At 49.4% G+C, this 12,664-nt stretch overlaps 1 protein-coding gene across 5 annotated transcripts in view; it reads left to right on the top strand.

Annotated features, from left to right (window-relative positions):
• Positions 1–219: 219 nt before the first annotated feature.
• Tcof1 (treacle ribosome biogenesis factor 1) overlaps positions 220–12,664 on the top strand; it is a 35,432-nt gene continuing 22,987 nt past the window's right edge. For all 5 annotated transcript variants that reach the window (XM_052155835.1, XM_052155837.1, XM_052155838.1 and 2 more), the window contains exons 1-6: positions 220–413; positions 3,538–3,593; positions 6,677–6,819; positions 10,057–10,118; positions 10,800–10,986; positions 11,773–11,858. In XM_052155835.1, coding sequence (XP_052011795.1) covers positions 306–413; positions 3,538–3,593; positions 6,677–6,819; positions 10,057–10,118; positions 10,800–10,986; positions 11,773–11,858 — 642 coding nt within the window. In that variant the 5' untranslated portion in view covers positions 220–305. The remainder of the gene's footprint in view (positions 414–3,537; positions 3,594–6,676; positions 6,820–10,056; positions 10,119–10,799; positions 10,987–11,772; positions 11,859–12,664) is intronic.

Raw genomic sequence — 12,664 nt, forward strand, 5'->3', positions numbered from 1 at the left:
CTTCAAAGCATAAATAGGAATTAAGGTGCAGAAGACGTGTTTTGTTTTGTTTTGTTAACAATCATGGCGGTCCAGAGGGCGGGTCTAGATCAGGACACACCTTCCAGCCAATGGCAGAGCTAGTTAGCCCTCGTAATTCAGCTGGATGGGAGCGCCCACTTCAGCTGCGAGACTACACATCCCAGCGCGCCGCGCGGCCTGGTGACGCGAGCCGGAAGTGAGGAGCTTGAGGTTCTAGGGCGCGAGGGAAGCGGCTAGCGGGGGCGAGGGGGCGTGCACGTGAATAGCCTGGCCGGATCTCTGGCATGGCCGAGGCCAGGAAGCGGCGGGAGCTGCTTCCCCTCGTTTACCATCATCTGTTGCAAGCAGGCTACGTCCGCGCAGCGCGGGAAGTAAAGGAGCAGAGCGGCCAGGTAAGCGTCAGATGGCCCAGTACAAGATCTAGAGAGCAGTAGCCCGCGCCCCTCCTGGGAGACCCGGCCAGCGCGAATCAGAGATATGGGCTAGGGTGCAGGAGGAACTTTAAACTCTGCTCTACTCCGTGCGATTTATAGCCACCTCCCTGGGCACAGTTTCCCCATGGGTGCAGTAGGCGGGCTGAAAACTGATCCGACTAGTGCAGCTTTGTAATTCCCGCCTGGGTTCCCGGTAGCAGCAGGTTTAAGTTTAGCTAGGATCTGGCCACGTGGCTCTATGCCGTTTCTCTGGGACACCACCTGGGAATCCAGCTGGATTGTCACCACTGTTGTTGGGAACACCGAGACGAAGGGCCCCTTAGTTGATGATCTAGAATGCAGGGCGTGCAGGCCCTTGGCTGTCTTCAGTTATGACAAGATTCGAACCCGTGGGGCAGTAATATCAAAGTTAATTCATTTGACAACTTTTAATTTGGCCCTGTGGTACAGCTGATGAAATGGGACGTTCCAGTTTCAGTTTCCTCTGCCCATCTCACAGCCTAGTAGCTGGTACAAAAGAAACAAAAAAGTGACTGTACAGTTAACGCATTAGGCTGTAGAATGAGATTTGAGATGCTAAAACAGGCTGGGTGGTGGTGGCGGCGGCGGCGGCGGCGGCGGCGCACGCCTTTAATCCCAGCACTTGGGAGGCAGAGGCAGGCGGATTTCTGAGTTCGAGGCCAGCGTGGTCTACAGAGTGAGTACCAGGACAGCCAGGGCTACACAGAGAAACCCTGTCTCAAAGGAAAAAAAAAAGAGAGAGATGCTAAAACATGGGTGGAAGAACCTGGGTGGGGAATATCCACCAGGACTGCTTCCCTGAGGATGTTGTAGATGATGTGAGATCTCGAGGGAGATGGGTATTTAGAAGCTCTGAGCGCTTCTGAGTGTCCTATGCTCCAGAAAGTTTGCTGAGCCTGAAATTTGAAATACATGACTGTGAAGTCTCCCAAAGAGATAGAGAGAGGCAAAGCAGACAGACAGGAATGGCTGATGAGTAGCCTTCCCAGAAGAACTGTGGTAAGTCACTGGTGAAATGGATACTGACCTGGTGTGGTAGTATTTGCTTTTAATCCCAGCACTCTGGAAATAGAGGTAGGTAGATGTCTTGAGTTCAAGCTAGTCTGTTCTACATATTGAGTTCAAGACTAGCAAAGGGTTGCATGGTGAGACCCTGTCTTCAGAAAAGAAAAAGAATTTAAGGGTGGGGTACCCTGGGTAGGCCCATGCCTTTAATCCCTTCACTCTGGAGACCAAAGAGGGTAGGTATCAAGACCAGCCTGATCTACATAGTGAGTTCCAGGATGGCCAAGGCTACACAGAGGACCTCTGTCTTGAAAAACAAAACGTGGACTTAAAGACCAAAGGTTACCAGGCCCTTAAGATGTTGTCTAGTAAGCTGGGCTGTGGTGGCGCACGCCTTTAATCCCAGCACTTGGGAGGCAAAAGGTGGTGGATTTCTGAGTTCGAGGCCAGCCTGGTCTACAGAGTGAGTTCCAGGACAGCCAGAGCTACACAGAGAAACCCTGTCTCGAAAGGGGGAAAAAAAAAAGATGTTATCTATTGCTTTCTTAACCTTCCTGGACCTCCATGTCTATTCATAGTCAAACTCTAACTTAACAGAGGAACAGTACCTATCATTGTGGTTTGTGTGCCCAGCAAGGGTGTCCTGCTTTCACAGACAAGACACAAATACAAACATGCATACATACATGTGTGTATATGTATGTATATTTGTGGCTTAGCATATTGTGGCAGGTGCTGGCCATAAGGCTGACGAGTGTCAGCCTTCAGTTATAACTACGATGGCCAGAGAAACATTAATGGGGAAGACGGCATTGGAGTAGAGACTAGAAGGACATGAGGAGATAGGCTGTGTGGTTGGTAAGAAAGGGAACGTTTCAGTAGCAAGAATGGCAAAGCTCGACTTACTTTGTTATGACACTATGTAAGGACAGAATGGAACTGACTGACCGGACTGGCCTTGAACTCAGAGATCTGCCTGCATCTCTCTCCTGGAGTATAGAAGATACTCTACATTTTCCTCTTACATGTATTGTGCTGTGAAGGAAGATCCTGAAGTTTGCAGAGAAGATAAACTGAGCCGTCGACTAGAGGCTCTCCCTGACTCCGGGCTGACCTGTTTAGGTGCTAGGCGGTCCTTCCTTAGCATGGGGCTCTTTGGAGTTCATTGGAGCTATTCAGTCTTCACGTTCACACGGAGTGTGTCCTCAGTTTAGGCCTGGGTTCTATGTGTTTCCCTCTATTTGAACTCCAACCCTAGCACCCTTTGCGTTCAGTCTCTTTCCAAATATCCAGTGGGTTTCATTATGACACGTGGAAGCTTTTTTTTTTTTTTTAAGATTTATTTATTCGCCGGGCGGTGGTGGCGCACGCCTGTAATCCCAGCACTCTGGGAGGCAGAGGCAGGCGGATTTCTGAGTTCGAGGCCAGCCTGGTCTACAGAGTGAGTTCCAGGACAGCCAGAGCTATACAGAGAAACCCTGTCTCAAAAAACCCAAATCCAAAAAACCAAAACCAAAACAAACAAACAAAAAAGATTTACTTATTCATTTTATGTATATGAGTACACTATTGCTTTCATCAGACACACCAGAAGAGGGCATCAGATCCCATCACAGATGGTTGTGAGCCACCATGTGATTGCTGGGATTTGAACTCAGAACCTCTTGGAGAGCAGTCAGTGCTCCTAACAGCTCAGCCATCTCTCCAGCCTCACATGGAAGCTTTCAGGGTTTGGGCTATCTTATGTTTTGGGGGAGAATGACAAGCAGGCCTTTGAAAACCATCTAAGGGAAAGTGCTTTCCTACGGCTTCCAACCCCGGACTGTAGTAGGGATGCCGCAGGAATGCTAGTTTGCACTGCTCAATGCCTGTCTCTCAAAGGTGCCTCTTAATGACGTATCATGGGAAAAGGTTTGTAGCTGGAATTGTTTGCCCTTCTTGGCTCTGGAAGGTTGAGAATGGCGCTGGTAAGCCAAGTGGACCTATAAGAACAGACAGCATGGATGCCTATTGGGCTGGGTAGTTTTTGAAGTTCTCTCTCTCTGTTTCTCTGCAGAAGAGTTTCCTGACTCAGCCCGTCACCCTTCTGGACATCTATACATACTGGCAACAGTAAGTCTAGTGGAATAGAAGGGATGGGACAGAGACACCCTAACCAGTCATCTTTACATTAAGCTAGTGTGTGAATGTGTTCTAATAGCCCACTGTGGGCCACGTGTCACCTTCATTAGGACGGTTGCATCACATGTATGAGTATTTCGTTCTCCCCCTCCTCATCTCCTGTGTGTGTTCTGTTTTGAAGACAAGATCTCACTATATACATCAGGCTGACCTCGAACTCATAGAGATCCTGTTACCCCTGACTCTCAGATGGCGGGACAAAAGGAGCATGTCACCACACCCTATGAGAGACCCAGATCTCCTAAAACCAAAAGCTTTAATCCCAGCACTCTGGGAGATAGAGGTAGGCAGATCTCTGAGTTCGAGGCCAGCCTGGTCTACAGAGTGAGTGCCAAGAGAGCCAAGGCTATACAGAGAAACCTTGTCTCAAGAAAGGAAGGAAGGAAGGAAGGAAGGAAGGAAGGAAGGAAGGAAGGAAGGAAGGAAGGAAAAGAAATGGAACAGCTGGGTTTTTATTTTATTTTGGTTTTGTTTTGTTTTGTTTTGAGACAGGGTTATTATCATTTTGTTTTGTCTTTTCAAGACAGAGTCCCTGGGTAGCCCTTGGCTGTCCTGGAACTCCCTCTGTAGACCAGGAGCTCAAAGATCCCCTAGCCTCTGCCTCCTGAGTGCTGGGACTAAAGGTGTGAGCCAGCACTGCCGGCTTGTTTCTTCTTTCTTGTTGCTGACATTATAATCAATGAGGCAGGCACAAGTCAGAGGAGATGCTAGTGGTAGGAAGAGGTAGTGAAGGCAGGAGCCTGGCGCCCGACCTGAGCACTTCTCATCTGAGTGAGGTTGGTAGTGAAAGTTTCATTGTGACCGCTCTGAAGGCAGGGGATGCTGGGCTGTGGGGGCGAGCGCGGGTCAAAGAACATCTTGCCCACTCTCCTCCTTTCCATACTTAACACTCCTCTGCTGCTTGGCAAGCTCAGAGCCCAGGGTGCTCCCTTACCCAGCTGTGTGGGTGTCACTTACAGTTCCTCCTCCCCCAGCTAACTCTGCTCCAGCTGTGCCACACTGCCTCTGCCCCCTCCGTGGGTGAGGGGTACAGAGTGGGCCAAAGATCTCCCCCACCAAGCCAGTCTAGAGCAGCGGTTATCCATCAAGCCAAACCCAGGAACTAGCTACATGACCTTGAACAACTTTTGTGACCGCCTAGAATGACATCATCTGTAAAGTGAAGATTATCATCTCGTTGCATTGTAAAACTCAGGCACAGTGATCTACTTAACACAGTCCTAAAACTGGCCAATGAAATCTATCCTGTCCTGTCCTCAGATACCATTCTTGATGTAACAGAGAACAAGCAAATCCCTGGTCTTGTGAAGTTCATACTCTTTTAGGGGCAGAGGGGTGGAACAAACTTATTCACATTATGAAGCCTCTTCTAACAGCTTCCTAACAAACCTAGGACAAGGGGACCTGGGCAACACACCCCAAACTGTTGACGGCAGTGTCAAACCCTCAGAAGAATGGGACTTAATGGCTTCCTGTGAGTGGGATGGTGGGGTCAAAGTTCCAGGGGCTATGGTGACCTTGAACACACACACACACTCACACTTAAATACTCGTGGGCTTCCTACTCTGCTTCCTTCCAGACTCCAGGCCAGTTCAGTGGTGGGTCCTTCCTCGGGGTATGTGCCAGATACTGGCTGGGGTGCTCTATGAGCTGCCGCCCTCCTCCCTGGGGGCCTGTTTGTATAATGGGGTCATCCAGAAATCAGCCAGTGAAGTTAGAGAAGGAAATGAAACTGAAAGGCAGGGCAGAGTGCTGTGGGGGAGGGGTGTGGGCAAAGATGCTGTGCACCAAACTCAGAGTTCAAAAAAGGGAGAGCAGGGACCCAGTTGTCTTAGCTAGGGTTCCCATTGCTGTGACGAAATACTGGGTTGGGGAGGAAAGGATTTATATGGCCTATATTTTCATATTGCTGTTCCTTACTGAAGGAAGAGCCTGAGCCAATGCAGAGGCCATCCGGAATGTAGCTCACTGGCTTGTTCAGCCTGCTTTTTAATTTTTTTTTTTATTTTATTATTATTATTTTGGGGGGCGGTTTCTAGACAGGGTTTCTCTGTGTATAGCCCTGGCTGTCCTGAAACTCATTCTGTAGACCAGGCTGGCCTCGAACTCAGAAATCCGCCTGCCTCTGCCTCCCAAGTGCTGGGATTAAAGGCGTGCGCCACCACCGCCCGCTATTTATTTTATTTTATTTTATTTTATTTTTGGTTTTTCGAGACAGGGTTTCTCTGTGTAGCCCTGGCTGTTCTGGAACTCAGTCTGGCCTCGAACTCAGAAATCGCCTGCCTCTGCCTCCCAAGTACTGGGATTAAAGGTGTGCGCCACCACTGCCCAGCTCTGCCTACTTTCTTATAGAACCCAGGGCCACCAGCCCAGAGATGATACCCTACAAGGGGCTGGGCCCTCCCCCATCAATCACTAATTAAGCACATCTTAATCAGCTTAAACAGCTGGATCTCATGGAAGCATCTTCTTAACTGAGGCTCCTTCCTCTTTGATGACTCTAGCTTGTGTCAAGTTACGACGCAAAACCAGCCGGGCGCAAAACCAGCCGGCCGTTGGTGGTGCACGCCTGTAATCTCAGCACTCTGGGAGGCAGAGGCAGGCGGATTTCTGAGTTTGAGGCCAGCCTGGTCTACAGAGTGAGTTCCAGGACAGCCAGGGCTATACAGAGAAACCCTGTCTCGAAAAAAAAACAAAAAAAAAAAGAAAAAAGACACAAAACCAGACAATATACCAGCACAAGAGAAGGGCACAGTTCTAGGGTCAGGAGAAACCTGGATGGTTCTGTGCAGCCTATGGGCTATGGCCAGTCACCTGACAGTTGTTAGCTGCTGCTGTTCTGTAACCTTGTTGGCTGCTTGTGACACTGAGAAGTGTTAAGGTACATTAGGAAGTGGGCGAAGAACAGATCATTTCTACACTGTGTTGACGTCTCTGTTTAAACTCTGTGCCCATTTCCCTTGAGGACTGAATCCAAATCTCATGGGTTTGTCTCGGCTCCCCTGTCCTGCAGGACCTCAGAGCTTGGCCAGAAGCAGAAAGCAGAGAATGATGAGACACTTGAAGCTAAGAAGTCTCGAGTGTCAGACCCTATTAGCAGCTCAGAGAGCTCGGAGGAGGAGGAAGAAGAGGCAGAAACCGAAACTGCCAAAGCCAGTAAGAACCTTCCTTTCTGTGTGGGGTTGGGACCTACCTTGACAGTTGTGGGGTTCTAGTGCTCTACAGTAGTGTCTGCTTCTGAATCATTCTTTAGTGCAAAACCAGGAAAGGCAGAGCTTCTCAGAGGGAGGTGGGGAGTACCAAGTCTTCCTTTGTGGCAGACATTGTGACCCCAAGCTCTGAGGACTCCAGGGTGAATCCTAAGATCCCAGAAGCCCAGGTGTAGTAGTGCACACCTTTAATCTCAGCATAGAGACAAGTGAATCTGAGAATCTGAGGCCAGCCTGGTCTACATAGTAAGTCCAGGCCAGCAAGGACTACACAGTGAGACCCTGTCTCCCCTCCTCACCTTCCTGCTGCAAAACAGGATGGCCCACACAGTGGTTCAGTTCACTTCACAAGGGCTATTTCCACAGCTCCTGATGCCACTGCTAGAGGTGGGGGGAGGGGCTTGAGGGGGACCACATCAGCACAGGTGTTGAGTTCGTGTCAGAAGGTTGACAGCTGTGGCTCCTGAGCGGACGTGGGGCTGCTTCCAGAGCTGCTGGTTGTTTTAGTTACTGTTCTATTGCTATGAAGAGGCACTGTGAGCAAAGCAACTTACATAAAAGGAAGCATTTAGTTGAAGGGCTTACTGTTTCAGGAGAGCTTGTCCTTGATCAACATGGCGGCAGGCATGACTGTAGCGGAGCCTGTGAGCTTACATCCCGATCTGCTGGCTGTGAGCAAAGAGCTGGAGACTGGACTTGCCAAACTTCAGAGCCGGGCAGTGGTGGCACACTCCTTTAATCCCAGCACTTGGGAGGCAGAGGCAGGAGGATTGGATAGGATCACTACTATCGCCTTGCTATAAGACCATTTCAAATACATACACACACACACACACACACACACACACACTTACTTCTGCAGTAGCAATGCAAAGATTCCTAAGTTGTCAAAGTTAAGATTAAGTGACACCTGAGCTTAGAGGCCCTGAGTTCGAGGCCAGCCTGGTCTGCAAAGTGGGTTCCAGGACAGCCAGGACTACCCAGAGAAACCCTGTCTCGGAAAAAAACCAAAATCCAGAAAACCAAAAAAAAAAAAAGAAAGAAAGAAAAAAGAAAAGACAGGATGGGCTGGAGAGATGGCTGGGTATTTAAGGGCACCGACTGCTCTTCTGAAGGTCCTGAGTTCAAATCCCAGCAACCACATGGTGACTCACAATCATCTGTAACAAGTTCTGACGCCCTCTTCTGGAGTGTCTGAAGACAGCTACAGTGTACTTACATATGAGAGACAGACAGACAGACAAGACAAGACAGGGGAGAGGTCACCCACATTCTCGCCACCTATACTTCTACAATCTTTCATTTATTCCTCCAGTATATGTTCTGTCAGATGCTTGAGAGAATATTGGATGTATATTTTATATCTTAATCTTAAACTATAAATGCAAAGCAGTTCAGTTCATAGACAGAAGCATAGAGAAGGAAGATGTAAGAATCCTGTTGCCAGCCCCGTCACTTCCTACGCATGTGTCTTGGTGGGCAGCCCGTAAACCTGTTCTGTTGTCCAGTCACCCAGGCGTCCCGCTGTGTGCATGTGGACGGACCCACACTGTGCTTCAAACAAAAATGGGAAATGCCTCTACTAACTAGATATTTGATAGCAATCCACTTTTTAAAAATACCTTACTCTTTGACAGTTTCATACTGTATATGTATACCCACACCCAACTCCTCCAGGATACACCCCCCAGTATGTCCTCTCTCCTTAATACCCTCCTTTTGTTTCTCAAGTTTGTTTTTTGTTGCTGCAGTCAACCTGCTAGATCCAGTTAGTGCTGACTGATCCTGTGTAGGTCACCACAGCTACATTGGGTTCATGAGTGTGACCTTGTCATGACCATAAGACAGCCTCTCATCAGCTCTGCCTTCTCAATACCTGCTATTCTATAATGTTCCCTTAGCCTTGTGGGCTTGCTATGTGTCCCATTTAGGGCTGAGAGCTCAGGTGTCACTTAATCTTAACTTTGACAACTTAGGAATCTCTGCATTGCTACTGCAGAAGTAAGTGTGTGCGTTTGTGTGTGTGTGTGTGTGTGTGTGTTTGTGTTTGTGTGTGTTTGAAATGGTCTTATAGCGAGGCAATAGTAGTGAGTCCCGTCCCATATGCCCCCCCCACTCCCACCCCCAGCCTACAATCTCGAGCTAGTAGTCAATTTTTAAAGCTGTATGATGGACTGACTTACAATCTACTTTTGGGTTTTTGTTGTTTTTCCTCTAGCTCTTCTTGAGACAAGGTCTGGATATGTTCTCCAGACTAGCCTCAAACTCAGGGACATCCTGCCTCAGCTTTCTGGGTGCTGGCATTATATGCATGTGCCCCCATGTTTGGTTTACTTTTGCCACCATTTCTGGCTTAAGAGTCCTCTTTGAAGTATCCTCAGTAACATGACAAGATATCTAGCATTTTCTTTAGAATCATACATGATGGGGAATGGAAAATGGGACAGTGGGTGAATATGAAGTTACATTAACAGATAAAGCTGCATTTCATTCATTCATTCATACATACACATACATACATACATACATACATACATACATACATACATACATACATGCTGGAGTTAGTGGCTTTGGTGTCCTTCTGGACATGTTGAAAACTCCACACAAGTGCAGAAAAGGGAGTGTCAAAGCACCAGGAAATGAATTCAGCCCTGCAGTTCGTTCCAACACCTGTCCCTTTAATGATAACTTCTTTCCCTGAGAGCCTGAGATCCAAGGTACTGTTTTTTTTAAAACCCTTGATAGTCTGAATCTAGAGTCTCCTACTAGTCCCAGGCTCCTGGGTCAGCACCATTGACTTCCACATAGCTTCCTCTGTGGCCTGAGGATGGCCTCCTGACCACTGCCCTGTCTGCCAGTGACCATCAGGACTGATCGTTGGCACCCTATGCAAAGAATGTCACCAGAGTCAGGCATGTTTTGTGGTGGTGGGCGGTAGGATTGTAAGCCTGTCTTTTCCCTCTGGGGGCCTCCAGATCTCATGCCACAGAGCAGCTGGGAGTCCCTCAGGGATGCAGGCACGGCAAGCACACTGGTGCAGCACAGAGTTCTTAGGTTCTGGGCTAGGCCTCAGTACTATCACCGAGCAACCAGTACCACTAGGACCGTTGGGTGGCGGAACCCCCGCCCATCGTCTTAGATGAGAAGAGCCCGCCTTGCTCACAGCGCTTGTGTCTTGCAGCCCCAAGACCAACACCTGTCAACTCTGCAGCCGCAGCTTTGCCATCAAACATAAAAGAGAAGGTGAGTTATCTCCAAGGTGTTTCTTACCTATGGGAGCCATGCCCAGTGGAATATCCAGTACCGCATAGCCTGCTGGGTCAGGATAGGGTCGTAAGGTTCATCTTGGGTCTCCAGGTGTCCGTGTCTTCATCTAGCTGGGCCTCAGGTGCCTTTCCTGTAAAACAGAAGCCTCAAGCCGCTCAGCCCTTGGGCAGGCGCCTTCCACCCCTCCCTGCACCCACCGGGTCTGTGAGTCGCTCCTCTCCAGTCCCTGGTGTGCTGCTAGGCAGTCAGTGCCATCATAAGGAAGACTTGTGTGTTTGCAGTCTACACATTTTCTAGATCAGAAAGTACTTTGAAAATGTCATTGGCCAGTAATCCACGTACACTGTTGCAGACATAATGATTGTGTCACCTGAACCAGGAGGTAGCAATCATATGTAAAAGTAATGATGAAATAATGATAGTATCACAGAGTAGGAACTACTGTGACCAGGAGCGGTGATGTTCTCTTACTGCTTGTGTGAAAAGCATCTTTGTCCCACTGTAGATATGAGATGACAAACCAGTTGACCGGTAAAGGCTGAAGCTCACCGCCCTTAGGCCACAGGAGAGGTGGGGAGCTCACAGAGCTGGGAGGTGGCCTTGTAGGACCCCCATGTCCTGTCATGACAGAATACTCCTCCCTCCCATACTCTGTAGGCAAAGACCAAGACACCCAACAAGACGGTGAACTCTGTGCAGCGCCCTGTGTCTGGAAAAACAGTGGTCCACCTGCTCTCCGGGAAGTCACCCAAGAAGTCAGCAGAGCCCTTGGCAAACACTGTCTTAGCCTCAGAGACTGAGGAGGAGGGTAGTGCTCAAGTCCTCAGACCCGCTGCCAAGCCTGGTGAGAGACCCCCGCCCCCCAGAGCCTGGGGCAAGGGGGCGGGACCAAACACTGCAGCACCATACTTCTGAGGCATTCTGAATGTGGATTTGTCTCTGCCGACAGCCAGGGTCCTACAACAGCCATTTCCCCTTTTTCTGATCTCCTAGGTCAGCTGCGCATACAATATATGGGCTCTTTGTTTCAGTTTTACTTATTTTAAATTTACTTTTATGTGTACTTGGGTTTTGTTTCTTTTTGTTTGTTTGTTTTGCCTGCTTGTACATCTGTATGAGATATTGGATCTTGGAGTTATAGACAGTTGTAAGCTGCCATGTAGGTGCTGGGAATTGAACCCAGGTCCTCAGGAAGAGGAGTCAGTACTCTTAACCACTAAGCCATCTCTCCAGCCCTCTGTCTGGGCTTTTTAGAGGGTGGCATTTCCTGGATTCTCCGGTGGGTTACAGGGACCACCGTGGTCACTTGGAAACTAATTGAAAAGGCATATAGGTCTTAAGCAGAATCGGCCTCTGCCCGGCGTGTCTCCCCCATTCCCCAACTTGATAACAAATAGTGACTTGATTAACCATCAGGTGCTTCTAGGCTTCCCAAGACCTCAGAGAGATCTGCAAAAAATGGGTAGTGAGGGTCCCCACTCCAGCTGGGGGACTTTGGGTCGGGGCAGATACCTGACTGTGTACAGGTGAGAAGCGAGTGCTACCTAGGTTTGACTAACAGCTGGCAGGGAGGCTCGGGGAAGGGAGGTGAATTTGGGAGGGGTCCTCAGTCCTCTGTGTCCATCCTCAGGAACGGCGTCGGCGTCGGCGTCAGCGGGCCAGGCCAGCAGCTCCAGTGACGATTCCTCCAGCTCAAGTGATGAGACAGATGTCGAGGTAATTGCCGCCCAGCCCCGGTGTTCTCTTCCAGCCTCTAACTCTCCCAGAAGCCTTGCCTAGTGTTCAGATCCCAGTGGCCAGCCTTCAGCCCAGCGGTTGTGTGGACAGCTGGCAGGTTACGGACAAGGCTAGGCAGTGGGAATGAGGGCCACAGTACTTACTGCTCTGGATATGCCGGTCCAGTGCCGGGAGGGGATGACATAGGAGCACAGACCTGAGTAGCAGTGACTGACGTGTGGTCAGGGGTAAGGCTGCCTGGAGGCTTCTTAGCCTAATGGTGAATGTGGGTTTGGGGCTAGAATTGGATGGGACCTTGGGTCTGCAGCCTTGTCTCTGAACTTTGAGTACTTAACACCAAATCTTGAGAGTACAGAGTGAGTCAGGTAGGCAGTATGCCTGCCTTCATTGGGGACCATTGGATGTTTACCTGCAGTGGGGAAGGAAAACCGAAAGTCTCAGAGGTCAACCTGACACCTGGTGAGCAGGTGCGGGAGAAGTCGCCGCACCCAGTGGTGGGGCAGACTGAGGGAGCTTGTGTTTCTAAAGCACGTGGATCTGCAGTTTCTTGTGTGAGATACAAGATGAGGTTAGGCCTCGTGGGGCCTTAATCCTCTGTCTGAACTGGCAGGTCAGTGTGAGCGTTAGAGGTTATTATAGCGTTGTTGAGGAGTCATCACAGAGTTTTAAGCACTGCAGTGAGGTAGCCTGCCTTGCGGCTCTGGCCTGGCCTGGAGGAAGATTTAGAGTAAAATTACTGAGGCCCACTGACAGACTGTCCGGTAACAGCGACAAGGTGCCAGTGG

Source organism: Apodemus sylvaticus, chromosome 13 (genome assembly GCF_947179515.1).
Source record: "Apodemus sylvaticus chromosome 13, mApoSyl1.1, whole genome shotgun sequence".
Taxonomy (NCBI): Eukaryota; Metazoa; Chordata; class Mammalia; order Rodentia; family Muridae; genus Apodemus; species Apodemus sylvaticus.